The 26,800-nt window shown below is 36.6% G+C and overlaps 2 protein-coding genes across 2 annotated transcripts in view; one reads left to right on the top strand and one right to left on the bottom strand.

Annotated features, from left to right (window-relative positions):
• The window catches only part of LOC135791032 (acid sphingomyelinase-like phosphodiesterase 3b), a 91,995-nt gene extending 69,404 nt beyond the window's left edge, over positions 1 to 22,591 (top strand). The window contains exons 5-9 of the mRNA XM_065301344.1: positions 2,261 to 2,415; positions 16,827 to 17,022; positions 18,938 to 19,050; positions 20,370 to 20,557; positions 21,014 to 22,591. Coding sequence (XP_065157416.1) covers positions 2,261 to 2,415; positions 16,827 to 17,022; positions 18,938 to 19,050; positions 20,370 to 20,557; positions 21,014 to 21,248 — 887 coding nt within the window. The 3' untranslated portion in view covers positions 21,249 to 22,591. The remainder of the gene's footprint in view (positions 1 to 2,260; positions 2,416 to 16,826; positions 17,023 to 18,937; positions 19,051 to 20,369; positions 20,558 to 21,013) is intronic.
• Positions 22,592 to 23,276: 685 nt separating this feature from the next.
• On the bottom strand, positions 23,277 to 24,138 carry LOC135790551 (AAC-rich mRNA clone AAC11 protein-like). Its single transcript, XM_065300785.1, has 2 exons — positions 23,933 to 24,138; positions 23,277 to 23,836 (listed from the first exon to the last, which is right to left on the bottom strand). Exons 1-2 carry the CDS (start codon positions 23,976 to 23,978, stop codon positions 23,358 to 23,360), a joined length of 525 nt encoding a protein of 174 aa, XP_065156857.1. The 5' UTR covers positions 23,979 to 24,138; the 3' UTR covers positions 23,277 to 23,357.
• Between the last annotated feature and the right edge of the window lie 2,662 nt (positions 24,139 to 26,800).

The raw sequence follows: 26,800 nt of genomic DNA, 5'->3' as shown, positions 1-26,800 counted from the left end.
CGGGGGAACCCTCCCGATATCCCTGGGGCGCCGCCCTGGGCGAATTTCACCGACACGTCATAAACACGTTCAATGTTCATTCGCTTCTAGAGGAATAACAAGGAATAAGAGTCTTCACAAAACCGGCATCCGGGAGTTCCGAGAGTTACTAAAGTTGTGCTTTTGGGATAACTTGTTGCAGAACACACTGTATATTGTTGGATGTTGTATTGAGGTGATGTTGTCATCCCGATTGCATGTTCCTGCTGACTGGGCTTCACTTGGTCAGACATGCTCTGACTATGACACACAACCCAACCGTATACCTGCTCGTTCTACGCTTTACTCTTTATAAATGAACCTGCAAGGTTGAGACTTTGAACACGTGGCATTTACCATCATCGGATTATTGAAATTTATCACCGCAAGCTACCTTTATGTTTATGATCGTCGTCGGCAAGCTTTCAATTCGAAGCAAAAACCTGGCAGGCATTTTTATGAGCTTCTTTATGAAGCGCACGTCAAATGACAGGAAGGGATGAAGAACGTCGGCACAACATCGAGACATCCATTCTACAGGAGAAAACCGTTCTATGACCAGCTACACCCTAAGGAGAGATATTAGTTTTTATCGTCGCGTAACGCAAGTTCCACGGCAAGGATCAGGAAGGGATGTGTTGAATGCCCAATAATCGTTTGTTTTAATGATGCTCATCACCAGACCATCAGCAAAGTATCATTGAAGTGTGGCATCACTACGGAAACCAACGGAACAGCATTCGGGCGGGGTTTGCGAAACGTTTCTGTGCTTATAAGAGGCTACTATTGTTTTCTAATAGGATTTGAAAAGCGTATTATTTTAATTATTTTTAGCCACAAATAGTTATCTTAAACTCAAGCAGAGTTTATATCTAATTATTTTAGCATTTAATAAATTTTAAGACAAATTTTCTTAATTTCTCCTTTTGCTATTTATCATTTGGTGTTGATTTAAACAGAGTTACTCATCACCCCGATTCAATTTAGTTTATTCTTGAGGTACTGGCAGATGAATTGCTCTAACGTGTTGGTATTTGGCAAGACACCTTGCAAACCTTGTTCATTCCGCACACTTTTCATTTACTCGCGTTATCTCCTTTTCATGCCTTATTTTTGCTTTTACTTTTTTTGCTTTCTTGATGCGCTTGTACTTGTGCTTGTTCCATTCGGTGTATTTCTTACGCCCCTACCTGTGTGTCTGGCCGAGTTTGGTTGTTCGGCGGTTCGTAGCCCATTCTTCATTCTCGTTCGCCGCCTCTTCGGCGGCGTTTGCCTTCGACGCAGCGGCAGCGTCTCGCAACCGCTCTTCCGGATGCCCCAGTTCGGACATGAATTATTTATCAACGTAATTTTTAGCAGTAAATCACATGGAACGAGGGGGAGGTGGCGTGCCTTTTGTGTGCGGTGTATAAATCGACGGTGGTAACTCTTTCTTTCTGCTCGCCAATACAACCTGTACCATTGTAGACCAGGTCATATTTTCAGAAAGGAGAATATAAATATATTTGTTTTGTTCTGCACGAATTACCAACGCTGTTTCACAAAGAAACTCATTTAAGGAGTAATTTACAGTTAGTGTAACCCGGAGGAAATAAATGCAACGTATCCTAATATTGTATCTGGTAATGGCGGTGTAACTGATACAACATGTTGGCAATTTTAAACAATCAAAACTCTTCTATTCAAAAATCAAAAAACACCTATTTAAAGTATGAAACCTGTCACTCGCAACCACAATACAACCAGTCTTTTTTGATATTTACCAAATGCATTTACAGATATTGTACAAATGTAAACCGAAATATGCGTCTGCGGTAAACATTGCATAGCAAACTACACAATTTGAATTTGCGTCTGTTCGAATATTCGCTGTGCATTCACGCGCCACCTAAACGATGAGAACGTTTTCAAAGCTTGCTGCTATATTGAAAACACCCACACACCATGGCAGCGCATACCGCCAAGTTAAATGGAACGCAAGCTAATCAAAATCAATAAATGTTACAACAATATTTTACGCAAATTGCGACTGAATATATTCAACCATTGTGAATTGTAATGGAAAATAGGCGCGCGTTATTTTCATAGATTTTCATGGATTTGCGGCGCTTTGTACCTAGAAATTGATTTTCGATGCAATGTCACAATACCTGATGAATTAATTACATCAATTTAAACAATGGTAATTTGGAGTCTAAATACTTCAAAATAATCTAATGTAATGTTCCTCTTTTGATTTCAGGTGGATATTACCTAATTGAAAGAAAAACCCACAAATTGCAAATTGTCGTCTTGAATACAAATCTTATGAAAAGGAATGATAACGACGAAGAGGCTCGAAAACAATGGGACTGGTTGAATATTGTATTGCAAAAATGTCAGAACAACAAAGAAACGGTAAGTAAACCAAATTCTCAATATATTTCGTTTACTAAAGATAATATTCAATATTTTTTTTACTAAAAATGATTGTGTTGGAGCAAATAGAATATTAATTAATGTGTATTTCTACATCTACAAAAAAGCGGTAAACGTCTCCATAAATATTTGCAAACGCAGTCGAGTTTCCAGGTTTTTCTTGAGCGCCGGCGTATTTTCGACCACAGCTAATAATTTTATGATCAGTTAAATTTATGAGGCCGCCAGGCAAAGTTAACGTATTTACCTTTATGGTTTATTAAATGGACAGGCAATATATTTCTAAAACGGCGCCTTGTTAGGCATACCCGGCGTTTATTTGAGAAACGGGCCGAGCGAGTCAGCAAGATGCATAAATTCCTACTGAAGTTGTGAATTACGTTCGGGAATTAAGCAAAACGAACAAAAATTTTACAAATTTCTGTACTCTACTGCAACACATGTAAATTAAAAACTTTTCAAAGCATAAATAATATATATTCCATTGTTCAGTGGTAGTTTTGTTTTAAAATTTGTTTGGAATATTTTATATAAATATTTTAATACTTCTCGATTTATTCGAGCAGAAAATAGGAAAAGCTTGTACATTTTGACGTCCTGTCTGGACTCGAGTCGACTCAACAACTCGCTATCGAATGGAAAAGTTTACGCTGATTCACCAAAATGCGAAACACAAACTCGCCGAAAAACAAAACATCTCGCCTTCACCGGAAACCAACACAAAACAATGCGAAGCATTGAGATTGCATTACTATCGTTAGCCCATTCTGTATTCTAAGGTTTGCTCTTTCTGTTTGAATTTATGCAGCTGCCATTTCCTGCCGCGGTTGTCGATACGTTCAAGCAGATTCTGAGAAGATATTCGCAATGTTTAACTGTGGAAGCGGCCGGCATTTGCAAAAACATTATTTCGTCTGCTTCACGGTTATTGTGCATTATTAAATGCTATAATCTCATCGAGGGTAACAAGAGTACGTCCCTTCCCTGGAGACGTCGAACTCGTTAATTTTAATTTGTACGTTACGTATTACCTTCGTTTGCTAATTGGAATATGCAGGCTTTGTCCATCGTTCTCTTTCTACAACTTCCTGGAAAGAGATGAATTGCTCGCGCAATATGAACGGCTTGAATTTTGCATATTGTTTGTCCGGATGGTGTTATTTGTTTACCGATATCTTTGTGCGTTGAATAACACTGCGCAGCTTTTATCTCTTTATTCCTTGTGGTTTCGAGTTTGCAACTGACGCTGCTAAAGTGAAGCGAATTCTTTTTGTATCCCCCTATTAGAAGAGGTAGAACAAAAGTTATTTACTCGATTGCACAATGTAATATTTTCAGTTGAATATTTATTAAAACTAGGAACAGATTCGTGCTCACTTTTTGAGATTATTTTTGTTTAAAACGTAATATAAAGTTTTAAAATGTAGCACATCACATTTATTCCCCTTCCTACATATATCAATTTGTGTCACGCCGGTTTGACTCGTCCTCCACTTCTTTTTTGGTCTACCGACAGTGCCATACATCTTGCCGCCGAAACGTGTTCATCTTGCTCGTCTCGCATTTGCCGCCTACGTGCGCACTTTTTCAACGTTTGCGCCTCCTGCTCGCGTGCGCGCGTCAAATTTGCAAAAATGTTCCGCAACGTTCGTACTAAGATAGCATTCCTGTCGTATAGCAGTGCCAACGCAACATTTTTAACTTATGCAATATTTTTCAGAGACGCAAAGATGCCAATAAGAAGCATATTATTAAATATAAAATTACGTATAAATATAAACTAAGTTGAAGCAGCAATTTTAATAAAGTCAAATGCGCAGTAAGGAACTGATTCATACTGAATCAAAAAGTGAAATGGAGCATGTTTTTTATCAAAACAAAAATTTTACAAAATACGTACGTAGTACTTGAAGCCAAAAATTGAAACCATTTGTGTTTTACAAAATACTTGCTTCGTCTTCGTTGAAGGATGTTTTGCGTATGTAGGAAACATTTTACGACCTCTAGGTGTTTTTGTTTAGTAAATATTTAAAGATACCGTGCTTCCTGTGCCTTCATTCTCCGACGTGTTTGCCGAGTTTTCTATTTTAGCCCCCCTGAAGAAAAAAAACTGGTGTGTGCGATTTTGTGTAAAAGTGTGCAAAATTGCAAACTGTAGACTGCGACCTGTAACAAAAAGCCATCAATCTTTGCAGCCGCCTGCGCGGGTTCCGTTTCGTTTGGTTCGGTTTCGTTTGCACACTGACGTTGCGCGTTTCCTATGCGCTCGCCAATGTATTTTCATTTTCTTGCCAGCAACCTTCTTGCGCATTTTGATTTTCCTGCGTTTTGTTTGCCAGGAACAAACGGCCCGCCACACATCGCTTCACAATACATGCAAGTATTAAGGTGGATAGTGCGGAAATTGCAAAAAAAATCGCTACAAGCGAAAGTCCCCGAAATAAAAAATACGACGCACAAGGGCACACGCAAGAATATAATAATAATAATAAAATTACTGGTCTAACATATTTTGAGTTAATCTCCTAATTGTAGTTCGATTAAATATTTGGAAGCTAATCCGTGTTATTGAATTGTGTAATTGTAGCCACGTGTAATAAGTTTGCACCAAATCACTGACTTAACACGATAACAATAATAATTGATCGTGTAATTGTATGAGTTCTGTATAAACACATCATCTCATCGATTGTAATAATCTTGAATTATACGGACGGGTGGGAAATCGAGAGAATTAAATTTATACATCTGCTAGGATGTCCGAACGTAATAGCACTAATGAAATCCACGGCGGAAATCCAATTAAGTAAATTACCTAATTGATCCTAGAGAATGTTCAAACCAATCAGCATCAAACTAAAGCGAAACCCAACAGTCGGTACCGTCCCGTCCGGACGGTATTGTGTTGAACTGAACTAGATTGAACTAGACTGGACGCTGGGACGCTCTGTCTTTTGACAATTACCAGGAACAAGAGCTTTTATTTCATGGATTCCATGTATGTACCTGTTCCGTTTAGAGTTTGGTCCTACCTGTTAGATGTTGGATGAGCAACGGACTTGTTCAGTCATTAATGGGAAGCTATTAGAAAAAGTAAAAACTTTAGTCTGAAATGTTTTAAAATGGTAATTTTTTACTATTTTTATTGTGGTGGAGTTGTATACAAAGTTTGATATCTGATGACACAATTCCAATATTTGATGCATAGTAGTGCCACATCCTTGCATCAAAATCTGCTCCCACTTTTCGTCTTGTTTCCTGCTGGCAACTCACTAATAGCTTCTGTCACTCTGTTCCATTCTATTTGCTTGCACTATATCAACCTGCAGCTGTTGTAGACTCGTCGAAACTGCACTCGAGGTCAGACTATTGTTGAATCGTCGGAAGGCCTCGCAACATTGGCACCTTCAGTGCGCATTACACGGGGTGGTGATTGGCTTTCTAGGCGCACCACATGCTTCTCAACCACTGTCAGTGAACAAAAGGTTCATCGTAGTGAATAATACACCTAAATAACATCCTTTTACGATGTTGCACATTGTGGCTTGCGAGATGCCATAACCATCCTAATATACTAGCTGGTGCAACAACCTACATATATAAGTATCTTACACTGCACTGCCAACACAGGATACAAGTGTAGTTCCTGTTGTAGTGGTAGACTTCCTGCAGTTGCAGTTTCAGTCGAGTGTTTGCGTCTAGATGCGATTCAAAGTCACTGTTAGAGTCGCGCTAGCAGTCAGTGAGCAGTAAACACCAAATAAACAAGGATCTGTTTCTACATTCAGGCCAAGATCCGAATGTGGATGCATCGGTGAGGAATTAAAGAAATAAAAGTAAAGCAAGAGAATGTTGCCGTACCTCAGCGACTCTACGACAGTAAAACGAAATAAGTCAGCGTGAAGGAGTGCGAGATGTAAAATGCTTCGTATTGACTGATGAGGAAGTGAAAACAGGAAATATAAACAATAGAATACGATATTAAACCCGAGCAGTGTGACTTTAGAATTCTCAAGTTGTCAATTTTATTCGCTGTGTATTTGCTATGTGATAAACTTTTATTTACCAAGTTAAAAATCTTTTGAAATAAAATTATATATTTTTAAATATATTTTTAAAGAAGATTAATATTATATAATATAGTCTATAAAATCATGTATAGTACAATAATGTTTTAGAATTCACTTTAAAATGCATTGTTCTGGAATTTATTCTTTACTTTTTTAACTTCATAGCAATATCGATAACAGTTCCGTAATCGAATTGAATTTCAATTACTTCTTAGTTGCTTCCTCGTTCCAATTCGCTCTCCGGCAATCGCTCGCAGTTATATTCGCAATTACAATCTGCAGCAACTACTCGTACTTGATACAAGTACCTTCCGGAACCGCCGAGACTACAGTTCTACACGAGTGTGCGTTGCTGGTCGTAGAGTTTGCCCTCTCAATGGTATGCCAATCCGCAAATTGCTCACCGTCTTGCGCTCCGCGAATAAATGTCCAAAACAATATCCCAACATTAAATTGCCAATTTGCCGAAACTGTGATCTAAAATTGATTCAATCCTAAACCCTTTCTATCGAACTCATGGTGAGATGTGTAGCGAGTAGTGTGGTCTATGTTGCTCCCGAGTGCATTGCTAGACCATCACTGGACTACCTAAGACGAGATTGCTAATAAGCATCGAGTGCAACTTTAATGTGTAGAGTCTGGGGGAATACATTGCTGGGTACAAGATTATGTGAGGAGTATGGAGAAAATTCTCATCGATAGTGTATTACTCGTATAGGTATCTGAAGAGGATATACCGATGAATGGAATGATGCAGAATAAAATTTTGATTCAATATAATTATATCACACTATAATTTTGTTTGCTTGTTATTAGTATCTCGCTAAACCTAAATTTACCATTTTGAATAAAATGCTTCATCATGTTGTGACTGAAAAAAATAAATGTGAAAAATTAGCCAACAACGCAATAAAATGCGATGATGTAAAACACCTTCGGGGATAATTAATAGCTGCACAATATCACCGTGGTGTGGCGCTAGGTTCCGGGCTTGTAATTAACGAAAATTTCATTAACTCGCGCTGCGGCTTCGAGTGCCAGCTTAATCCCCGCGAACGTCAAACCGCGCGAGCGTAATTATCCCGCTCGTGGACACATCGCACGATGACACGCCATGAATTACCATGAATTTATGAAAACCGTAATGCAATACAACTAAACTTACACTTGAATCAAAATTCACCGGCGTCCGAAATTGCCTATGGCGTAGGACGTAATTAATTAATATTTGAAAAAGCCTCGTGCCTAAATCTAATAAACGGCAAAGACTAAATTTGGCACTGGAGCGAAAATTATCAATTACTCTACATTGCCCTAAAATCACAAATTAGATAGGTATTATTGGTCAGGTTAGGTGAGGGTTAAATAAGGCATTAAAATGGGGTTGAAATTTTGCCGTTGGAATTAATTATTCAGCTTGTAATTTCAGTATTTATTGTATTGCACCACAGGCTGACTGCATGCGCCAACTGAAAATTACTAAATTAATGCAAAATTGATGTTATTTGCATTTTGCCGACGGGTCTAGAGGGAGGTATTAGTCGGGGCGTCGCGGCCTGTCAAAATTAGCGGTACATGTGTTATCGATATATACAATTAATTAGAGATTGGTCACGCTATGACTTCATTCAGGTTCAACAGCGAAGTTAATTATAAATATTAATGAGGTATTGGTGTGTTAATATGGAAATGTGAAAGTCCAAAGAAATGGCATATTATAATGAGGTTATAATTGCATTAATCGCCATTTTTAAATAGAAATTAAAAATAGTGTAAAATATATATTAATATACTTTGTTTTAGGTTCGGTTATGGTTTAATTTACTTAAGCAAAATTATAATCCATTTTATTTTGTTTGTAATGTGAAAAAGCTTTCATCCTTTTAACATGGCAGGGAATTTACGATAATTTTCCACCCTCCCAGCTCATTTTTCATTCTGACGACCTCAAACCACTAACCCTCCCCTTGAGGTCAAGCATCCATGACTCTGCCCTTTAAGAATATTTGTGAGAGAATTTCGGCGACCTCCCTCTCATCTTCTCCCGGGAGTTTAAAGTTGTATGTAAATAAGAACTCGGCGGCCAAGAATAGCAATCGAACGCGGTGCCTCCGGATATTGCCTGCCAAACAGTCGAACATTCGACCATCCCACCATTCGAATATTAGCCGAGGTCGAGAGTATATTACTGATTTTGCGATTTCCAGCACCACTGGTAGATTTCATTGGGCATCCATTTTGGGATCGGGCTTGGCTGAGACTATTCCTTTTCGTAGCTGCGAACATTTGAAACGTAATAGTGAGTTGAAGTCTTGGCCGCTCTTCATTACGGGTCAACCGCGTCGGCACCGGCTGACCCCTCGTGATGGGACTCTCGACTCGCCTCCAACTGCCACTATACTAAGTCATCCCTTGTCACCCCAGACTCGCAGTCGTTGTCCTCGTGATGGTGCTTCTTCCTCTTGGGCTTCCTTTCGGTTCTCGGGCGTCTGGTGTGTCTGGTAAATGAGCGCGCGGGTTCGCCTTGAATTTATTACTTCATATCCCACTGCAATGAACCTAATCCTCAACAGTGCTGTTATCTCTCTGACGTCGCTCCCGCTCGTCGTCGCTGCGGCGATCTTTCAACGTTCGGCAATCTCGAATCTCTACACGAAACCTTCTTGAAAAAGAAAAACTGGAGGTCTTGGACAAAAAAAGCGTTCCCAACTCGTGTTATCCTGCATATTTTTTGCGCATACTAAAACCCTAAAAGATTTTTCTTGTCTGCACGAAACAAAACAAAAATTAAATTTTTATCGATGCACCCTTTTTTCTTTCCTTTTTTTTTTGGTCCGGTGTCGCAGTATTTAGTAAGATAAACAAACAATGCGAGAATTTACGGCTCGTATAAAAATGAAACAAAACTCGGAAGTGGTTAAGTGCCCGACACTGGAGGCCGATGAGTCCAATGTACACACCATTAGATCAAAGCTTCAGCGGAGGTGTTTGTTCTTTTCCCCGTTGATTCTTCTACGCTCTCCACGCCGAAGAGCACTTATCGGCTATCTGACTTGTACCGCGAGTGTCCGTTAGAAACGTCGCGCTTTTTTCGGCACTTTTCCGGCCGTTGTTATCTTTTCGTGCAGAGCCATCCGCACGTTTATGTTTATCCTAGCACAAGGAGCAAAAAGCAGGGCAATTACTGCGCAGTTCAAAAAAACAACCGACATAAAAGTCAACAATATATTTTCTGACCCGGATTAACTTGACTTTTTCAAGAAATTCACATATATCTAGCCTGTGTCACTTCAAATAAATATTAAGAGAAGAACATACAGGTTCTATATTTTGATGGCGTGATTGTGTTTAGTGCTAAGTACGGGTATTATATACACCATGCACGGAAAACAACCAACTCGCCTTAGCGTGTTGTAGTTACTTTTCACTTAGGAATGCCTTAAATGTTTTAACAGCCCACAGCGTGCCGCTAGCGGAGAGTTTCAAACTTTATAAAATAACGTATAATCTTTTAAACCTCCGGGACGTGCTTGCCATCGACAACACACGATCATGTTTAGAAGTAGTAGTAGAATCTGGTGCCGTTTAAGGTATTAACGAAACTATTTTCGATATTTTTATTTCCAAACAGAAATCAAATACACACTATAATTACAAAACTTCCATGTTTCATAATATATACTGTTGAACCGACATAGTTAGTTTAAAATATCAATATCAAATTCAGAGAGAAGTTGAATGAACGGATACTTTTTCAATAGCAAACAACAACGTTGCATAGTTGCACTCTAAGTAGAATTGATGACCTTGCAAACATTCAAGCACTTTAAAGAACTTTTCTAGGGAATGCACATCAAGTCAGTTTGTTACAACTCAACTCTCCTCAACGGAACAAACACTTTGCAAAATTGTATCCATGTTCCCATATGCTTACATAAGCATAACTTATTGTCCGCGGGTATGTAAGCTGAAAACTGAAAACCGAAAATCTAGAAGGTAGAAGCACTTTGGACGTGCGAACAATTCACGTTTATCTTCATCAATATCTCGCCCCGACCGACGAAGACCGCCGAGGTCGATCGATCCGCGCACTATCCACACCATCCATCCGAACTATCCACATCCATTCGCACTTTCGGGGACGCCTTGGGCTTCCCCTTTCAGTCTCCCAAGATACTGACGGGTCGATTCATCTCATCGTCGAGTCACTCCAAAAGCGGAATGGCGAAGTGCCCTTTGGTTTTTTTTACCTCGCTAATCTAGCACCAGCTTTATTCCGCTTTATCGATTCTTTGAGTGGCGTATGAGGTCTTCTAAGAACACTTCACAATTTCGGACTAACCTTGTCAGAGAAAAATGAATCTAATATTAGGTACCAAAACCGTAAACTCTTGTAAGAAATATTTTACAAATAAAAATATATGTGATATATTTTTCTTTGTTATTTTACCGTAACGTCGAAAATTGAGATAACATTCTTAACTGGTGCTCTTCCGTCGTAACCCTGACAATAAGACTGAAAGCAAGAAAATTGCACACAAAAACAGCAAAAATGAAGATAACCAAACAAAAGACTATAATAACAATAAAGCAGCGTGATAATAATAACTATACCTTGATTTTATTTTTTAGCCGTTTTAATATTTTTCACAATTCCCACTTAACTGTAATTATCTAAATTTTTAAGTTTAATATTTTTTATATTTTATAACTTATTTCGCAATGTCTTTCTGAAACTTTTTATTAGAGACCGACCGAAATTTCGGTTTCGGTTTCGGCCGAAACTGATTGCAGGGCCGAAATTTCGGTTTCGGTTTCGGCTAAAATCCAGTTTCGGTCGGACTCTACTTTTTATATTATGTTTAGTTTATATTTCTTTATGCGTAGAGGCTTTTTCCGATTTTCTTTCTTTCTTTTGTTCTCTATCTGCGTAGTGTAAGACCACAATAGATCCATTTAGTTACATTAATGCGAAATGTATGTATCGCGCGAATTGTTATCGCCGCGCTCTCGCCAACGAACAGGAAGTGCTTTGCGTTTTCCTGTGCAAAGAAGAATTTGAGAGCATGACGCGCCAGCGCATCACATCAAGGCGGAACGGCGTTTTAAGATGATTTCGTTAGCGACGTAGGGCATCTTTTTGAAAGTCGATCGTAAAAAATAATGCGCACCTCTTATGTCTTGTAAAACAAGAATGAACTGAAGTTTGTGTGGACAAAAACACGAAAACAAAGTCAAAAAAGAATAAGGAGGAACACAAGCAAAGCTTTATGCTGTAAAGAGAGTGCATTTTGACTGTACCTACCTGCATACACTTTCTATATAAAATAGAAATCTACTATAAAATATGCAGCTTGTGTGTGTTGAAAATGCACATAATGCACGCAGTGATATTTTTTATTCGTGTTTTTTCTTGTGTTCCTAATGATGTGCATGTGCATTTGCACATTATTTATATTTGTGCACAGTAGATCTTTAGATCTCCTTTTATCTTTGATGCGTTTGATCATGAAACAAAAGCTAAATCTTTTTTAAAGTGGATTCCGCATTAGACTAAAAACTTTTATATTAAAATATATTTTTCAACTTCCACCTATAAAGCACCAGTTCTTCCACGGTTTTTAGATACAGAAAGTGGTACTTTATCCACGGGCATTATCAACTGGACGGAGCTTGCAGCTGCGCATTTGCCTACGGTGCAGCACCACCATATGATATACCATACCATACCATATGATATACCATACGCTGCCAGGAACAGCAGGCGATGCTGCTGCTCGTGTCGGCGCGACACGACATTTATAACTTTACATTTTCCAATAGTGTGCGAGCGAATTTCAAAGATTTAAATACAAAAGTTCAAATATAAAAAGCTAAACGTGAAAAGAGAGTGCAAATAGGAAGAATAGCGTAAGCATCACGTCGCAAAACGTTAATAAAACCCTCGTTAAGTCACTTGATACTTAATATAGTATTGTGACGGTTATTATAGCTGAATATTGCTGACAATCAAATATTGTATATAAGTAAAAGTAAAATTAGCACACTGTCGACTTATCGATTCAAGTACAATCTCGCAGCATGACGGCAAAACGTTGCCTCTTAATTGAATGGAAAACAAGATGAGTGATAAATATGATGCGAGCAAGCATCCCTTCCAGTACCCTCCCATCTACCCGTCGCTATCTAGAAAACAGCAAAGCGGTTGAGGAGGATGAGCAGGACGTGCAGGCCGCGTCATCCAGCCAGCTGTCGTTAGAAATAATCAAGATAAATGACGGCCCCGCGTCATTCGCAAGGACATTCTCGAAAGCCCAAGCTGGAACAAGCAACAAATAAAATCAGAAAACATCACAAATACTCTATATTTTCCGAAAACTAATTTGATATTATGAAATTTATTGTTTTTCATTTATAATCATATAAATTTGTATGCAAACGATATCGAATCTTCCGCTGTTTGTATATTGCTTTTCGCTGGGAGATGTGCTTGGTTGAGACAATTGCAAACGAAATTGCAAGATAAAATCTAAATGAATCTGAATGAAATCCCAGCGCGTTGTCGACGGCTCCTGTCGGAAGGATATGCATATATTTATATTAGCCTGGGTTTGGTCGCACAGGACGACAGACACGGACGTCGGAAGAACAAACACTACAAATTGCTCGGTGCGAACGTACCGCACGACCAGACGTGCCGTTTCGTTCGTTCGTTTGGCAGCACTTGTAGTGCCTGAGTACAAACAGAGAGAATTTAGCAAATGCGACTAGCAAACCAAACTCACGCTTTCTGGTAGACAACAGAATGTTGCAACAAACAGTTGAATCATATAAAATTTCTTTCATTACTCAAGGAAATATTCATGATAATCAACATAACAGAATAGAATGAAATCAAGTAGAACAAAGAGTAATTAACTAATGTATGAAATTATTTGAAATCTAAGTCAAAGTGAAACACTGCACTCCACATTAATACATTCAATTTTACTGCGGGACTGTTTTAGATATTGTGTTTATGCACGTTCTTTCTATTATAAAAGTCCTTCATTTCACATTTTAATTATAAATTTAATTAAAAACTAGACATGCTTTGAAATAAACAACTCTTTTTATATGCAGTACTAAACATAGATTAAAAATTTTCAATTAAATTTGTTATTTCAATTATATTCGTGTTCGAGCTGTTGAATTATTGGGTTTTTGAGTTCTAAGCGGCGAATAATTTCCACCAACTTTTTAATAGGATTTGTATAACCGCTCGTTTGAGCCAGTTGGATGAGTGGTCATTTGTTGCAAAGTTTTCGATGACCATTGTGTGTTGACCGCCCACGTGCTGGCTTCCAATTCTCACTGCGCCCCTTTGGGTTGTCCTGGAAGTGCTCAGATTCTCGCTGCGTGTTACATACCTTTCACACATTCTTGTTGTTTTTTTTATAGCGCCCTAATGGTCGAGTGTAACTAAAGCGAACAAAGTGAGCAAAGAGTGCACTGCATAGCTGCTATGTGCTCTTAGATGCCTCTGGGTGCAAGAAAATGTGTGTGAATATAAAGGATCGATAATCTTGCTTAGTGTTAGTTGTATCACTTTGGTAAGTTGAGTAGAAGCGTGAAGAGAGTTGGTAAGCATTGGCCAACAATGCGTTGGTTTGCTGATAAAAGATACTGACAATGCGAATGCCCATGGCTACATGTTTTAGAGAAGCCTCAAGGAAGAGTAATTCGAACACCTAAATGAACAATACTGATAGCGCAACACCAATAGCAGATTCTAGACCAGCATCACGACTGCCGTGAAAAAAAGGCAACTTGCAAGCGGGGAGTGTAATTGCTGGATCATGGCCAACTTTCAAGCCAAGGCATAAGAAGTAGTTGCAATGTTAGGGGTCTAGACAGAGGGTAAAAAACGCGCTAATCACTATCGCCCTCACATCAGCAGACGATCCCAGGCCTTCCTAGGGTATAACTAGATAGCTTCATGCCATCAACAACAAACAAGTTATATTTAATCCTAAGTAAACAAAAAGTTGATAATTTTAAAGATGTCCGTAAGGATTCAAACTTTTATTGGGTCTTATTGTTGTGTGAAGTTATAGTGCAAACGGTTTATTATGTATGTAGATACTAAAATAAATAAATATCTAATATGCCGTGAAATTAAAGTTTGTCTGCACTGCAATTGTCCAAACAATCCTAAAATACTACCGATTGTATAATTCAAGCGCAATATAAACAAATATCGAAATGCGTCGCAGGTGCGCGTTTATTTCCGCGCATTTCCGCAGAATTTTACGGAATTTTCTGCATTCTCTTGAATTATTGAATTTTACGCTTGCATAAATCACAACACCTCTCTACACCTTGTTTGCACCATCACAAATTGCCAACATGTACCTCAACCCATTTTTTGTGTCGCAATATCTGTACAGCAATTTCAAAACTCGCATTTAAAAAATCGCAGATGCGCAAAGAGACAAATTAAACAGTCGAAAAATACATTCTTTTCAAAATCAAACAAAAACACGTCATGCCTGTATTTTATGTTTTTAGAACAAATCGTCCAAATTCCAATTCCTTTTACCATTTTTTTTGTATATTGGAAAGCTGCAATGTTTGGATAATAAATCACAGCATTTTTCATATGACAAACGCGCGTGCATAGCGTTCAAATGACGTGCATTTAAATTTATAATTTTTATTTGCCAATTGCAGATTTATATTCTATCACAATTCATGCTTACGTCCGACAGGACAGTAAAACCTGTTTGGTTTTCTATGCTTTTCTATCTCTGCAATAACACACAAAAGCTGGGGTGTTTGCGCTCATCCATTATTCAAATTTTTAGGAAAACATTCAAATCGGCCACGAATTCTTGGTACAAAACAGGAGAAAAACAGATTCAGCAATATCAATAACCATAGACCGGATTGGAACTCATAATAAAAACATCCTAATAAATATCCTTTCCTTTACATAAAAAAGTTATTTTATAATAAATGATTTATAAAATAGATTTTATTTCGTTGATAATTAATCAATGATTCATTTGTAAATTAGAAATTTGCGTGCGTTTACAATTCGATTATCATCCACCTTACTTCTTTCACTTCGAAAGTTAATTAAATTATTCGAAAAGCATCGCTAAACGCAAAAGAAAGAGCAAACGATGATTGATAGTCGTGTTTACACTCTCAATTTTAATTATTGATAAATATCAACAATATCGAAATATCACGCCACGCCTGATTGATTAGATGTCAGGTCGCGCCACGCCAAGCTATTACAAAAGGGCGCAACATAAAATTGGACGTTTATCGATTAGTTTTCGTTTCGAGTCGTCCAAAGCTATTAACGCAAATTACTTGAATATTACTGCCATATAAATAAGTTTTATCAAAATTATTCAAACCACGTTTGGTTAATAATAAAAAAATATTTCCTGTGTTATGATATCTTAAACGCTGATATGAAATTCTTGAAAGTCACGTACTCAATTTAGTACTTTCTTCTATGAGCACTTTTTGCTTGCTCTGTCGAAATCTTTGTGCTCGTTGAACATGCTCAATAAAATGAATAGAAAATTTCTGATTATTTGCGCGCTTACAAAAAATTTTACGATTCGAAGCTGTTGTAATTCCCTTCTCGACCGTTCTAATCCTTGCGCTTTTGCGTTCCTTCCATTGAGTCTATTCTTAGAAATTCTTGGAAGGATTTCGGCTAGAACTAGCTGGATTTTCTATGATCAGCGCTGCCATTTGTAAAACTCGCATGCGTGATATGAGGCACGGCACTCGCATTCGGAACGAAATCAAATTTCAATATCAATTACTCTATTATGCAATTTTCGTGCGACGTACGTGCCAACCAGATCAAGCCTGCGCGAAAGGAAAGCGACGAAAAGCGAGGAAATTCGTTTTACTCTTTTATCATTTTTTTAACGCTTCACTTTGCATCTAGTGCCAGACGTCTACATTTACGTTTACCTTTACTACGTCTAAGGTTTCTTTTGAACATAATGCGATCCTTAGTAGTGTAGCTTTTGCATTTTTGTTACGTTTTGGTGATTTTGACATCGTTTGACTTCGATGGAAAGTTCACACCTTACCAGGAGACATTTTTTATTCATTTTACTTCTTATTCGTCTTGAAACTAGTTGCTTTGAATAAAATATGATTCCATTTTTTCAACCTTCTATATATATGTAGTGCACGTGTAACACGTGACATGATTTCTGCCTGGCCGAATATCTAAATGTCCAAGCGAATCATAAAAAGATTCATAAAAAAATATATGCTGAATTTTTGATTGTTTTGTTTCAGGTTTATCTGGTTGGTCACATGCCTCCAGGTTCTGACGAACGACAACGTGGTGGCAACCATCATGCTCATTACGCCTACACTGATCACCACAACAAGCGATATTTGAAACTGGTTCGCAAGTTTGCCGACATCATTGTAGGCCAGTTTTTTGGCCATCTTCATTCCGATTCGTTTCGAGTTATCTACAATGATAATGGTAGGCAAATTTAACTTTCGAATGTAAATGTACGATGAAGGCAATTCTAGTTCTTGCCAGTAATGTTTCTTGTGCAAGCTGTGGACATAACTGCCTGGTTATCGAATAAACTATGCTAAAGGACGCTAACGCGTAAACGTTTGTGTTAGCAGCGAGTTTAAGTATCAATTAAGTCCGCCGTCTGGCGCGACATGCCCAGCCCAGAAATTAAGCAGGCGAGTCCAAGTTGAAGCTGGACTTCTAGGTCTTACGGCCCTTCCCGACCCAGAATCCTAGACCGTTATCAAGCAGGACCGTGGGTGTGGACTAACTGTATTAGCACAAAGTCACTAACTGCGACTAACTACATTTATGTTATACTTAAACATATCCAAACATATCCCTATAGTTGACCAAGCTAACCTTCAGACTAAGTTTTCACCGAGTTAACCTTACATCGCACCTATTAAGATAATGGAGAAGGTAGTAGATATTTTTTAAACTATGATTACGATATAATAATTAGATACTTTGTTTTATAAATGGATAAGATTAGAATGAGTAAAGGATTTTGAAACTCAAAATAAGTAGTGTAATTCATACTGAAACTCCAATTATATAAGAAGGCGCCCTGCTCGGCTGAATCGAACCATGGACAAAGATTAAGACTCGATTTAAACCGGCATCGTTGCGCAACTTTTCTCCAAGGCGACGGATCTCCGCAGCTGATTGCGGCCATCTGCCCGTCTCGCCCGCCAAGATATCGATGATTCACTGCCAACCATCTAAGCAGAACCGCATTTAAACAGGCCGCAAATTTCCAACAATTGGCAAAGAAATTTAAAGAGAATCCAACCAATTTAAATGATTGTTATGAGAATGTTTTGTCGCCTTTGTCTTTGGTTCAAAAATATGTTTCTACGCAAAAGTCAGCGCTTGCGGCATTGTTAGAACTGAAAAAGTTGAATTTCCGACTTAATAAGCCTCATTAAGCGATGGCGAAAGTTAGGCAGTTGCAGAGTCCAATTTGCGGATTAGATTTGCGCCTCGGCCGCACGCAGGGCGCGAAGGAAAGCAAAGTGAATCCGCAAGCAATTACATTGAACCATTGCGGGCCATTATTTCGGTCCACTTTTAAATTAGCCGGCAACCCTCCGAATTGACGGTTATTTTTCATCGGTTAACGCCGAAAGCTCCGCATTTTTTCACGCCTTTTCTGCAATTTCCTTTTGCCATTCCTGCGTTTCGCCATTTCGGGGCAGGGAATTACCTACTAAGACCTTTGGAATTACGCGCGAACATCAGTTAACTCTCACCTCACAAGAAAGCACCTTTCGGCAAAAAAACCTAATGCAAAAATTACGAATATTTTATAACTTTTTTTGTTTTCTATAAATCAACATAAATTTAAATAATGCCTTCAGTGCCACACTGTAGGACGTAAGTTGTATTAATATGGAAACCGAGATTCATTCATATCACGCCCTACAATCATATCAGCATATCTATATGTGCCGTGGATGTAGAATATTTCAGCATATTGATACTTCTCTTTGAACGTCAGATGAATCGGTCCCTTTTTGGTATCTTTCATGCTTTCATGACCACCCCGCGCTTCGGTCGTATCAGTTTTTTGCCCTTCTCGCCTTCCTACTGCCGGCTCTCCATATGTATTAGGTTTTAACTCGGAATGACCCTTGGTCGGGGAATATCCGAAGGATCAAGTTTTTATACTGCATAAACATATGAAACGCATATCGACCTTCCTAACAAAAATATTTTATCAACCCAGGACACGAATATAAACATTTGATTTCTATAAAGTGTTTGGTTAAGCAAATAAAATATTATAACACCAACAAAACTAAATATTTTTGCTATAACAATAGTAATCAGAAAAGTTATGTGTTTTTATAAACTAGAAATTTTATTTTAGGTCGACCTGTTTCCTGGGCAATGATTGCGCCCTCTGTTACACCCAGAAGAACTACGGATGGAGCTAATAATCCAGGACTGAGACTTTATAAATTTGACAAGGATACTGGTCAGGTAATATCCTATACATACAAATAATTGCTTTATTTTTACAATTATATTACCTTTTTCCTGTGTTTACAAACTAATTAATCCAAAACACGTTTTTCAATAGATGTAAGCAAAATCAATTCAAAAACAATTCATTAACCAGTAATTTAAAGCTGCAAATTTTAATTATTTCAATTAAGCGATTAAGAAATTTAAAACTTTAAATTATAATGAAGTTATTGTGATTATGATAAAATGTTGGCTGTTCGGTTTACCCATCGTTTTGCTAGGAAAGCGCTTTAAAAGTTTGACTGCACCATGCACACTCAAAAAGTGTACTGTTTTAACATCACGTTTCGTCGCACGTAAACGAACATAAACTACCGAATAACTGCAGACGCTCCATTCATTAGGGAATAATATTCGACGGCAAAGCGCCAAGCGAAGACTTAAATTGCATCGAAAGTTTCCAACCCGTTCCGGCATCCGGCAAGCTTTCAGATATATCAATTACACGACGGAGCGATTTAATTATGCATCCTCTGAGGCGCGCTGTAGCTGGTGTCCTTATTCGTTGATTTAATAACACGCGCAAGAAAATTCGCGGAAGTTACACAATGAAAATAGATATAGAACGTGGAAAATTTAAATTTTAAATATAAATTACACGTCAAAATGAAGCTTGATATGCAATAAACAACAGAATATTATAAAAATAGAGCAAATAGTTGTTCAAAACAACTTTAGGATTAAACTGAAAACAAATATTAAATTCCACAAATTAATTGTGCAGGTATTTAGGTTTTTACTTTCCTGTTTTTTGTTTGTATGAATAAAAATATTTATAATATTTTTATTTTTTGTTTTAAACCTAATAGTATTAAATAATGAGCGTTAGATGTTTATCGTGCAAGGCTGATAGAACAAATTAAGACCGCCCGGGGGCGGTGAAACGAGCGTCTCGCAACAATAACGACGCCTCGCTGAAGAAGAAGCGCACCGCGACGAGGAGATCCATTAAGGAGCGCATCAATCGAGGATCCTTGCGCACGCTAACGTCTTTGCCGTCGCAGCCCACTTTCAGCGCAAATAAATTAGCTCATTAATACTTTATAATGATCATAACTCTGTTTAATTTGTTTTTATCACGACGTTATCGCGTTCATGTACTTCAACTTCAAGTTTCCGGACGAGATACAAACTTTAAAACATTTCAAACACTTGCCATGTTTAAATATATTCCGAATAATTTATATGTAAATCAAAATGTGTTATATTGTTTTGTTTATAAATGTCTTCTTACCGATAAAAAGGTTCTAATGTATTGTTAATTGAACTTGCAGGTGTTGGACTATACTCAATATTATTTAGATTTGGGACGCCTAAGCAGGCATCCAGGGGTGATAGATTGGGAGGTCGAGTACAACTTCAGCTCGTATTACGGCCTATCGAACATCTCGCCGCTGTCACTGCACACGCTCGCCGAGAAATTAACACAATCCAGCACTAATGAGAAACCCAGCTTTAATAAGTAAGTATTTGCCCTTCAAGCGCCTAAATCACAATTAAATTACGAATACATATTCTCAGACTTTAAAATATATGCAGAACACGTTCAGACACCCTTTTGCCTCTTGAGTCCTAGTCAAATTTTCGAAATTTTCAAAATCTTGAATTATGTGCAACGTGCACGAGAAAAGTACGGGAAGTAAAAATTCTCGCGCAAATTGCGACCTGCACGAACATCAAATTGAATCACATCCACTCGATATCCAGCCAGGACTTGCTAGAATCGCAGGATTCGAGCAATTTTCCTATCTAGCGCATCCTGCGCGACATGTCCATGGACAAATCTCTTCGACTCATATAAATCCAGACAGGATATCATCAGGTCGCGTGAGATTTACTCTCAGTACATTTTTCTCTTAAATTTTCTCTGATTTCAGGTGATATCCGATTTTGATTTAAACCTTCGTTTATGTTTTAGGTACTATAAGGCGAACAGCGTAAGGATGTACAGCAGCAGCACCACATCCTGTGACAATTGTGCGCACACGCATTATTGCGCCATCACGCGGGTAGACTACGAAGAATACGAGCAGTGCGTGAAGACGGCGGCCAGCGCTCTCGCGTCTTCGTCCTTAGGACACAAGAACGTCCTTTATGCAGTGGTTTTGCTATTTAGCCTCGTACTGAGCCTGCTACCCATGCTGACGAATTGAATGTGATAAAGTTGTACGTTTTAAGCTATTCACAGTAAGAAAATCTACTTTTAAGATAAAAACGACAAAAAAACGTATAGATATGTATGTAAAACATAAAAAGAAATGTTTATAATAGTGCCACGAAAATTAGCTGAGATTTATTTATCAATGTTATTTAGTTGAATACTACCTAAAACAAGTTTAACAATGTAAGCTGATTTAAAATTTGTAGCCTATCTAAAAGTATAACCAAATTTGCAAAATATACCAATATGACAACATCACGATTGGTACATGCGTATAAAAATTATTTAATTATACAGTTTGTTTATAAATGCATTTTATAAATTTTGCATTTTATAAGAATGCGCATATTTTATAAAATAAAAATTAAAAAAATTGAGGAACGAAATTGATATTGGAATTGCTAAGAGTATTTGTGACAAAAAAAATTTCGATACTGTAGCGTAATCACTAACTTATAGCAATTGTATACATGCAGTATTGGTGTAAAATATTTTTATATTTTATAAAATATTATCTAAATGTACATACTACCTATAGATAACAGAGTACGAAAGAAGAAAACTGCAAACGAAACGATTGAACATTGTAAAAGAATTGAAATGATTTGTCTATGACAGTAGCCTAATTAGAAACATGAAGAAACATAAAGACAAAAATATATTACGTGCAAATAAGAAATGAATTATTCACTTTACTTGAAGATAAAGAAAATGATGAATAAAGAAATATTAAAGTATAGCTTTTTATGTGAAAAAAAAAATTATGAAGAAGAAACTCAATGTACATACGCGCACTGTGGGAAAAACAAATCCTGCCATCCTGCAAAGAGCAAGGGTTTAATGTCTATTTACAGAAAGATCAATCGATGATAAATTCTTTCAAAGAATTTTTTTTATTTTGGTTGAAAACAAACTTCAATGCTTTGAAGGAAATTATATCGCGATTGTAACATGCGGATTGATTATAATTCTGTGTATTTTTATATATTATTTTAAAGTTTACTTCATTCTACATGATGCAACGTATAGACGTGCAAATAAAACATTTTCCATTTGTGGAATGCTGCAGCATTCGATGTGGTGGTGTGAATGAATGACAAATGACCAAAACTGTTCTCTGTAACATCCAACAAGAAAATAATAGTTTAAAAGACTAACTGTAATGTAAAACTAATTAACTAACCGTAAATGTAATTTACATCCATTTTGTTCGACTTAAGTTATTGTATTAAAGCCAAAACGTGTACCTTGTTTTGTTTCTCACAAACTGTTAGCAAACTTGCCGACATTTGTTTATTTGTGCTGATTACGAAATAAAATCAATGCTAACGCAAATAGATATATTGGGTTACGTTCACATCGTATATGCAAGGTGCTGCTTATATCCAAATTCTTTGTAAATAATTTAGACTAGCCGATGAAGATAGTTTAGATCTATCCTAGACTTGGTTAAAATAGCAAATTTCCACATATATATACACATTTCAGAGGCTTGTCGATTTTTGGGTAAAAAGTGCATTATTGCGCCATCTATTAGTGTTACATTATATCTTCAGGGAAATATATTTCGATATGCAGCACGCTCATGTCGTTCCATAACCAGAGAAGAGCTAAGAAGCTCGAAATTAAATCGCACCTAATTCATCAACAAGTTTTCCGTTTTTCGCATCATGTTTTCAAATTTTTAAAAAATGTCAAATTTTTAATGGCATTTTGGGAGATATGCTTCATGTTAAAGATTTCTTGAACAATAATACGACTATCTAAACCGTCGTAGTTTAGATAGGAAGTTAATGTTTTCATTTTAATGTATAAAGCAAATTTATTATTCATAATTTCGTTGGTTGCGACATCTAGAGTTTAAAAGATGCATTAAATTCCAATTGAATTAAATTGACCGGTAAGGTAGCCGTCTACTTTTAATGCCGGAATTCTGGTAAAGTTCCAATATAATAAATGAGAGGTCATCTTTCTTATTTAACAGTTAATGTTGCTTTCGGGTTAAAATGGATATAAACAGTTGTAGATTTGCAATTATTAAGTTTATTTTGGATAACACCAGTATTTTTGATTAAGCATAAGAGATAAGTGTGTTAACATTTTAAAGCAAACCACCCAATAGTCCACCGAGAAGACTTCCCAACAATCCACCGTCACCATCACTGTCTGGTGGACATGTAGTTGCAGGGGGTTTCGTGGTCGGGCATTGCGATGTTGGTGGTTTTGTTGAAGGAGGTTTAGTTGTTGGACAATTGTTGTTTCCATTGTTTCCGTTGTTTCCGTTGTTTCCGCTATCGTTGTCACCGTTCAAGATTCCCAAGTTAAGAAGGGCTGGAATTTCATTTGGATCTTGTTGGAGAAGTTGCAAATTTAAAAGGTTCCCTAACCCAAGAAGACCCCCATCACCATTCGTGGGATTGCCGTTGTTTCCACCATTGTTACCTCCATTATTATCATCGTCATCACCGTTTAATATTGCGAGTGCTAGAGTTGCAGGATTAGTGTTGGGGTCTTCTTGCAAGATTTGTAAATTCAGCAAACTTCCCAATGGGAGACCATCAGGCTGAGGAGCCATAGCAACTGTAAAACATTAGAGTAAATTATGACTATTTATATTCTTTAATTATTGAAAGTATGTATAATTTATTTTTGGTGAAATTTATGGCAAACACTTACCAAAGGGAAGTATGATACTGAAGACTACTACAATTGAATTGGCCATATTGTATTAATTGATTGTTGAATTTTAGATCAAATTAAATTGCTGGTTTTAATATTTGCTTCTTGGACAACAAACTTGATCAAAATCATTAAACAAAGTGTGGTTTGATGTTGTGGTGGAATAGTTGGTGATGTTCAACTGATGCTGACTGTAGAACATTGGTGGCTTTTTATACTTATTAACAATCAGTGCGTTCGTTATTATCTATCATACTCAGAAAACATACCAAGTAAATACGCTAAATTTAGATATTTTTTTCTTATAAATTGTGCAATTTTACGGAAAACTGCAATAACAGCGCAAGTAAATATATGTTTTGTTCACAGCGGTTACAAAATACGTATGTAAATACCTATTATGAACATGGAGACAAAAATATCTCAAGTTAAAACATCAAAACAAGATAAAATCATGATAATTAATTCAACTTAAAAGTTTATATTATGAATTTTATCATTTTCTAAAGCAAATTTTGTTCAATATTGTTTCATTATTGATTCAATGATAAATCTTGTAATCTAAGAAAAACATTCTTTTTTATTAATCCATTTTACTGCATTTAACGAATAAAGTACAATTTCATATGAATCGAAAGCAGTTGAATGGTTCTGGTTCTGATTGGATTGGAACAATACATCTTAATTATTAACCAATTCGAATCCCTGAATCCCTATGTTTGTGAGAGTGTGGACGCCTGCTACGCCTCGAGAGTGGCGTTGTAAGTCTCGAATCACATACCAGAACAAAACCTGAAAATTATTGGTTACAACTCATAAATAAGAATATTGCAATTTTTTAAATACCCATTAACAGCAGACACAGAACCAAATTCTTGAACAACATTTTAAAAATGAATTTATCAATGTAATGTGGCATTTTATATTTATACCTCTGTTTTACTCAGTTTTCAATATAATTCAATACAAATAATCATAAAATATATTGTAAATTTTATTGCCATAAAAATTATAGAAATGTTTACAAATTGACTTAAATCAATAGCAACATGTATACAATTTCATTGATCTTCCTCGTCATGTTTGACTTCCTCTTATCAGTTAATCATTTGTGATGCAAATGAATACAAACTTACATCACACGTTTCATTGCACCTACAAGTTTGTATAAGTATACCGCTTTCTGTTTTCTCATTTTCTCATTTCTCAACTTTGCATGTTTACTTGAACTTCCAACATATATGATCAGAGCATGAACAACACCTGGAGTGTTGCACGATATTGTGTGTTGAATTATTACTTAACCAAGTAGACCAGCAACAACAAAACATTTTGTCTCTGGAATTTCATTGCGGATCGTTTTTTTTGTAGTCAATCTCATTGACCGCGATCATTCACGCAGAAAAACTTGAGTCGTGCAGTCAGCCAACGAGCATTACAGTCCAAATAGTCCAACGTTGCGCTTCACAAACTTTACAAATTTTTCCATTGTAACAAACTAAAAATGTTGGTATTTACATTGATACAGTCATCTACAATAGCATAGTTTGCAATTGCCATCGGACATATATCAATAAAATTTAACACTGTGTAATGTGATTAAAGTAGTTAGCCGATATAAATTACACCAAACATATTATATTGATTCAAAGTGTGTGGAGTGCATTGAGTCGTGACAGAAATTTGAATTGATCATAATAAAATTATCGTTCCATCGTTTCGAAAAAGTTTTGCGTTACGTTTTCACATATTCAATAACATTTGTTTTCGTTACCGTATTCAGTAAGGTGTTACGTAGCATTCAGTTATTGAAAGTTGTGTTTGAATTCTTATTCAGTTGCAACAACAAACTACACTAGCTCAAATAAGAATAAAACAAATTCGAATTGAAACTGTAATAAAATAAGCAATAAGAACATTATTTGCAGTGTTGCACAGCTACACCGAATAGTAATTGTTAAGGCGCACAATTTGTGGTAATTACTTTCTCTTTTATGAGCAATGTTATAATCTTATCGACGCCATTCAGTATTGTTGTGTAACGAGCCTTGATAATGCTTTATATATTTATACCTCTAGAAATTGTCAAACAAAATGCCAAATTGTTCATATGAGAACGATATGCTCTGGTAAACTCTGTCTTATACCTCCTACATTAACTCACTTCAAGTAATTAAAGTTAATCAAATATTTAAATTTTTATTTTTAATATTGTATATTTTGTGAACACTTATTGCGTGTGAAAAAACACCAAAGCGTTGAACTCACGCGTAGATTGTTGCAAATCAATTTGGAATTTATTTGGCAATAAAATGTTAATGATATTTAAATGTAAAAAAATGAATCAAGGTGATAAAATGTATCATGACCAAACAATATCCGAATTTTTGATTCGAACTTTTTTGCTAAAGATGAAAAAGAGATTTTGATAATTTTTTACTGTGACTTGTGATTAAGTAAAAACATATTTGGGTGTAACATTTATTGCTTTTGATTTTTGACGTTTGTGGTGTGCGATAACCTTGAAAATATTGCGTCAATTTTTTTGTTACAGAATATATATTATCATGCATACCAAGATCGCAAGTGATTCAAAACTCCTAACATACTAGGTTAGATAGTTAAAAAACTGACACAACAAAGGCACAAACAAACCAATAATATTTAATCAGGCATCGAATATAATAAAATACATGTACGTGCACGTTCGAGTTTATATTGTCATGTTCAATAATTTATTAATAAATGCGAATGTGGAGATACAAAAAAATGCCTATGATTATATTCGTTATAGCTTGAAGCTATCAGGAAAAAGTGAATCTGTTAAAGTGAGTGTGTTTGGAATATAAATTAGTTTTATAAAGT

This window comes from Atheta coriaria, unplaced genomic scaffold (genome assembly GCF_025399875.1).
Source record: "Atheta coriaria isolate IRGN ID8LTWV9N9 unplaced genomic scaffold, Caltech_Dcor_3.1 hic_scaffold_4_pilon, whole genome shotgun sequence".
In the NCBI taxonomy this organism is placed as follows: domain Eukaryota; kingdom Metazoa; phylum Arthropoda; class Insecta; order Coleoptera; family Staphylinidae; genus Dalotia; species Dalotia coriaria.
The sequence above is the reverse complement of the archived record's forward strand: the minus strand, read 5'-3'. Positions and strand labels throughout refer to the sequence as shown.

Excerpts from the sequence above, each read along its gene's own strand:
- LOC135790551 (XM_065300785.1), bottom strand. The coding sequence starts at position 23,978 with ATGGCCAATTCAATTGTAGTAGTCTTCAGTATCATACTTCCCTTTG. Across the intron at positions 23,837-23,932 it reads CAGTATCATACTTCCCTTTG|TTGCTATGGCTCCTCAGCCT; the intron begins GTAAGTGTTTGC and ends AATGTTTTACAG.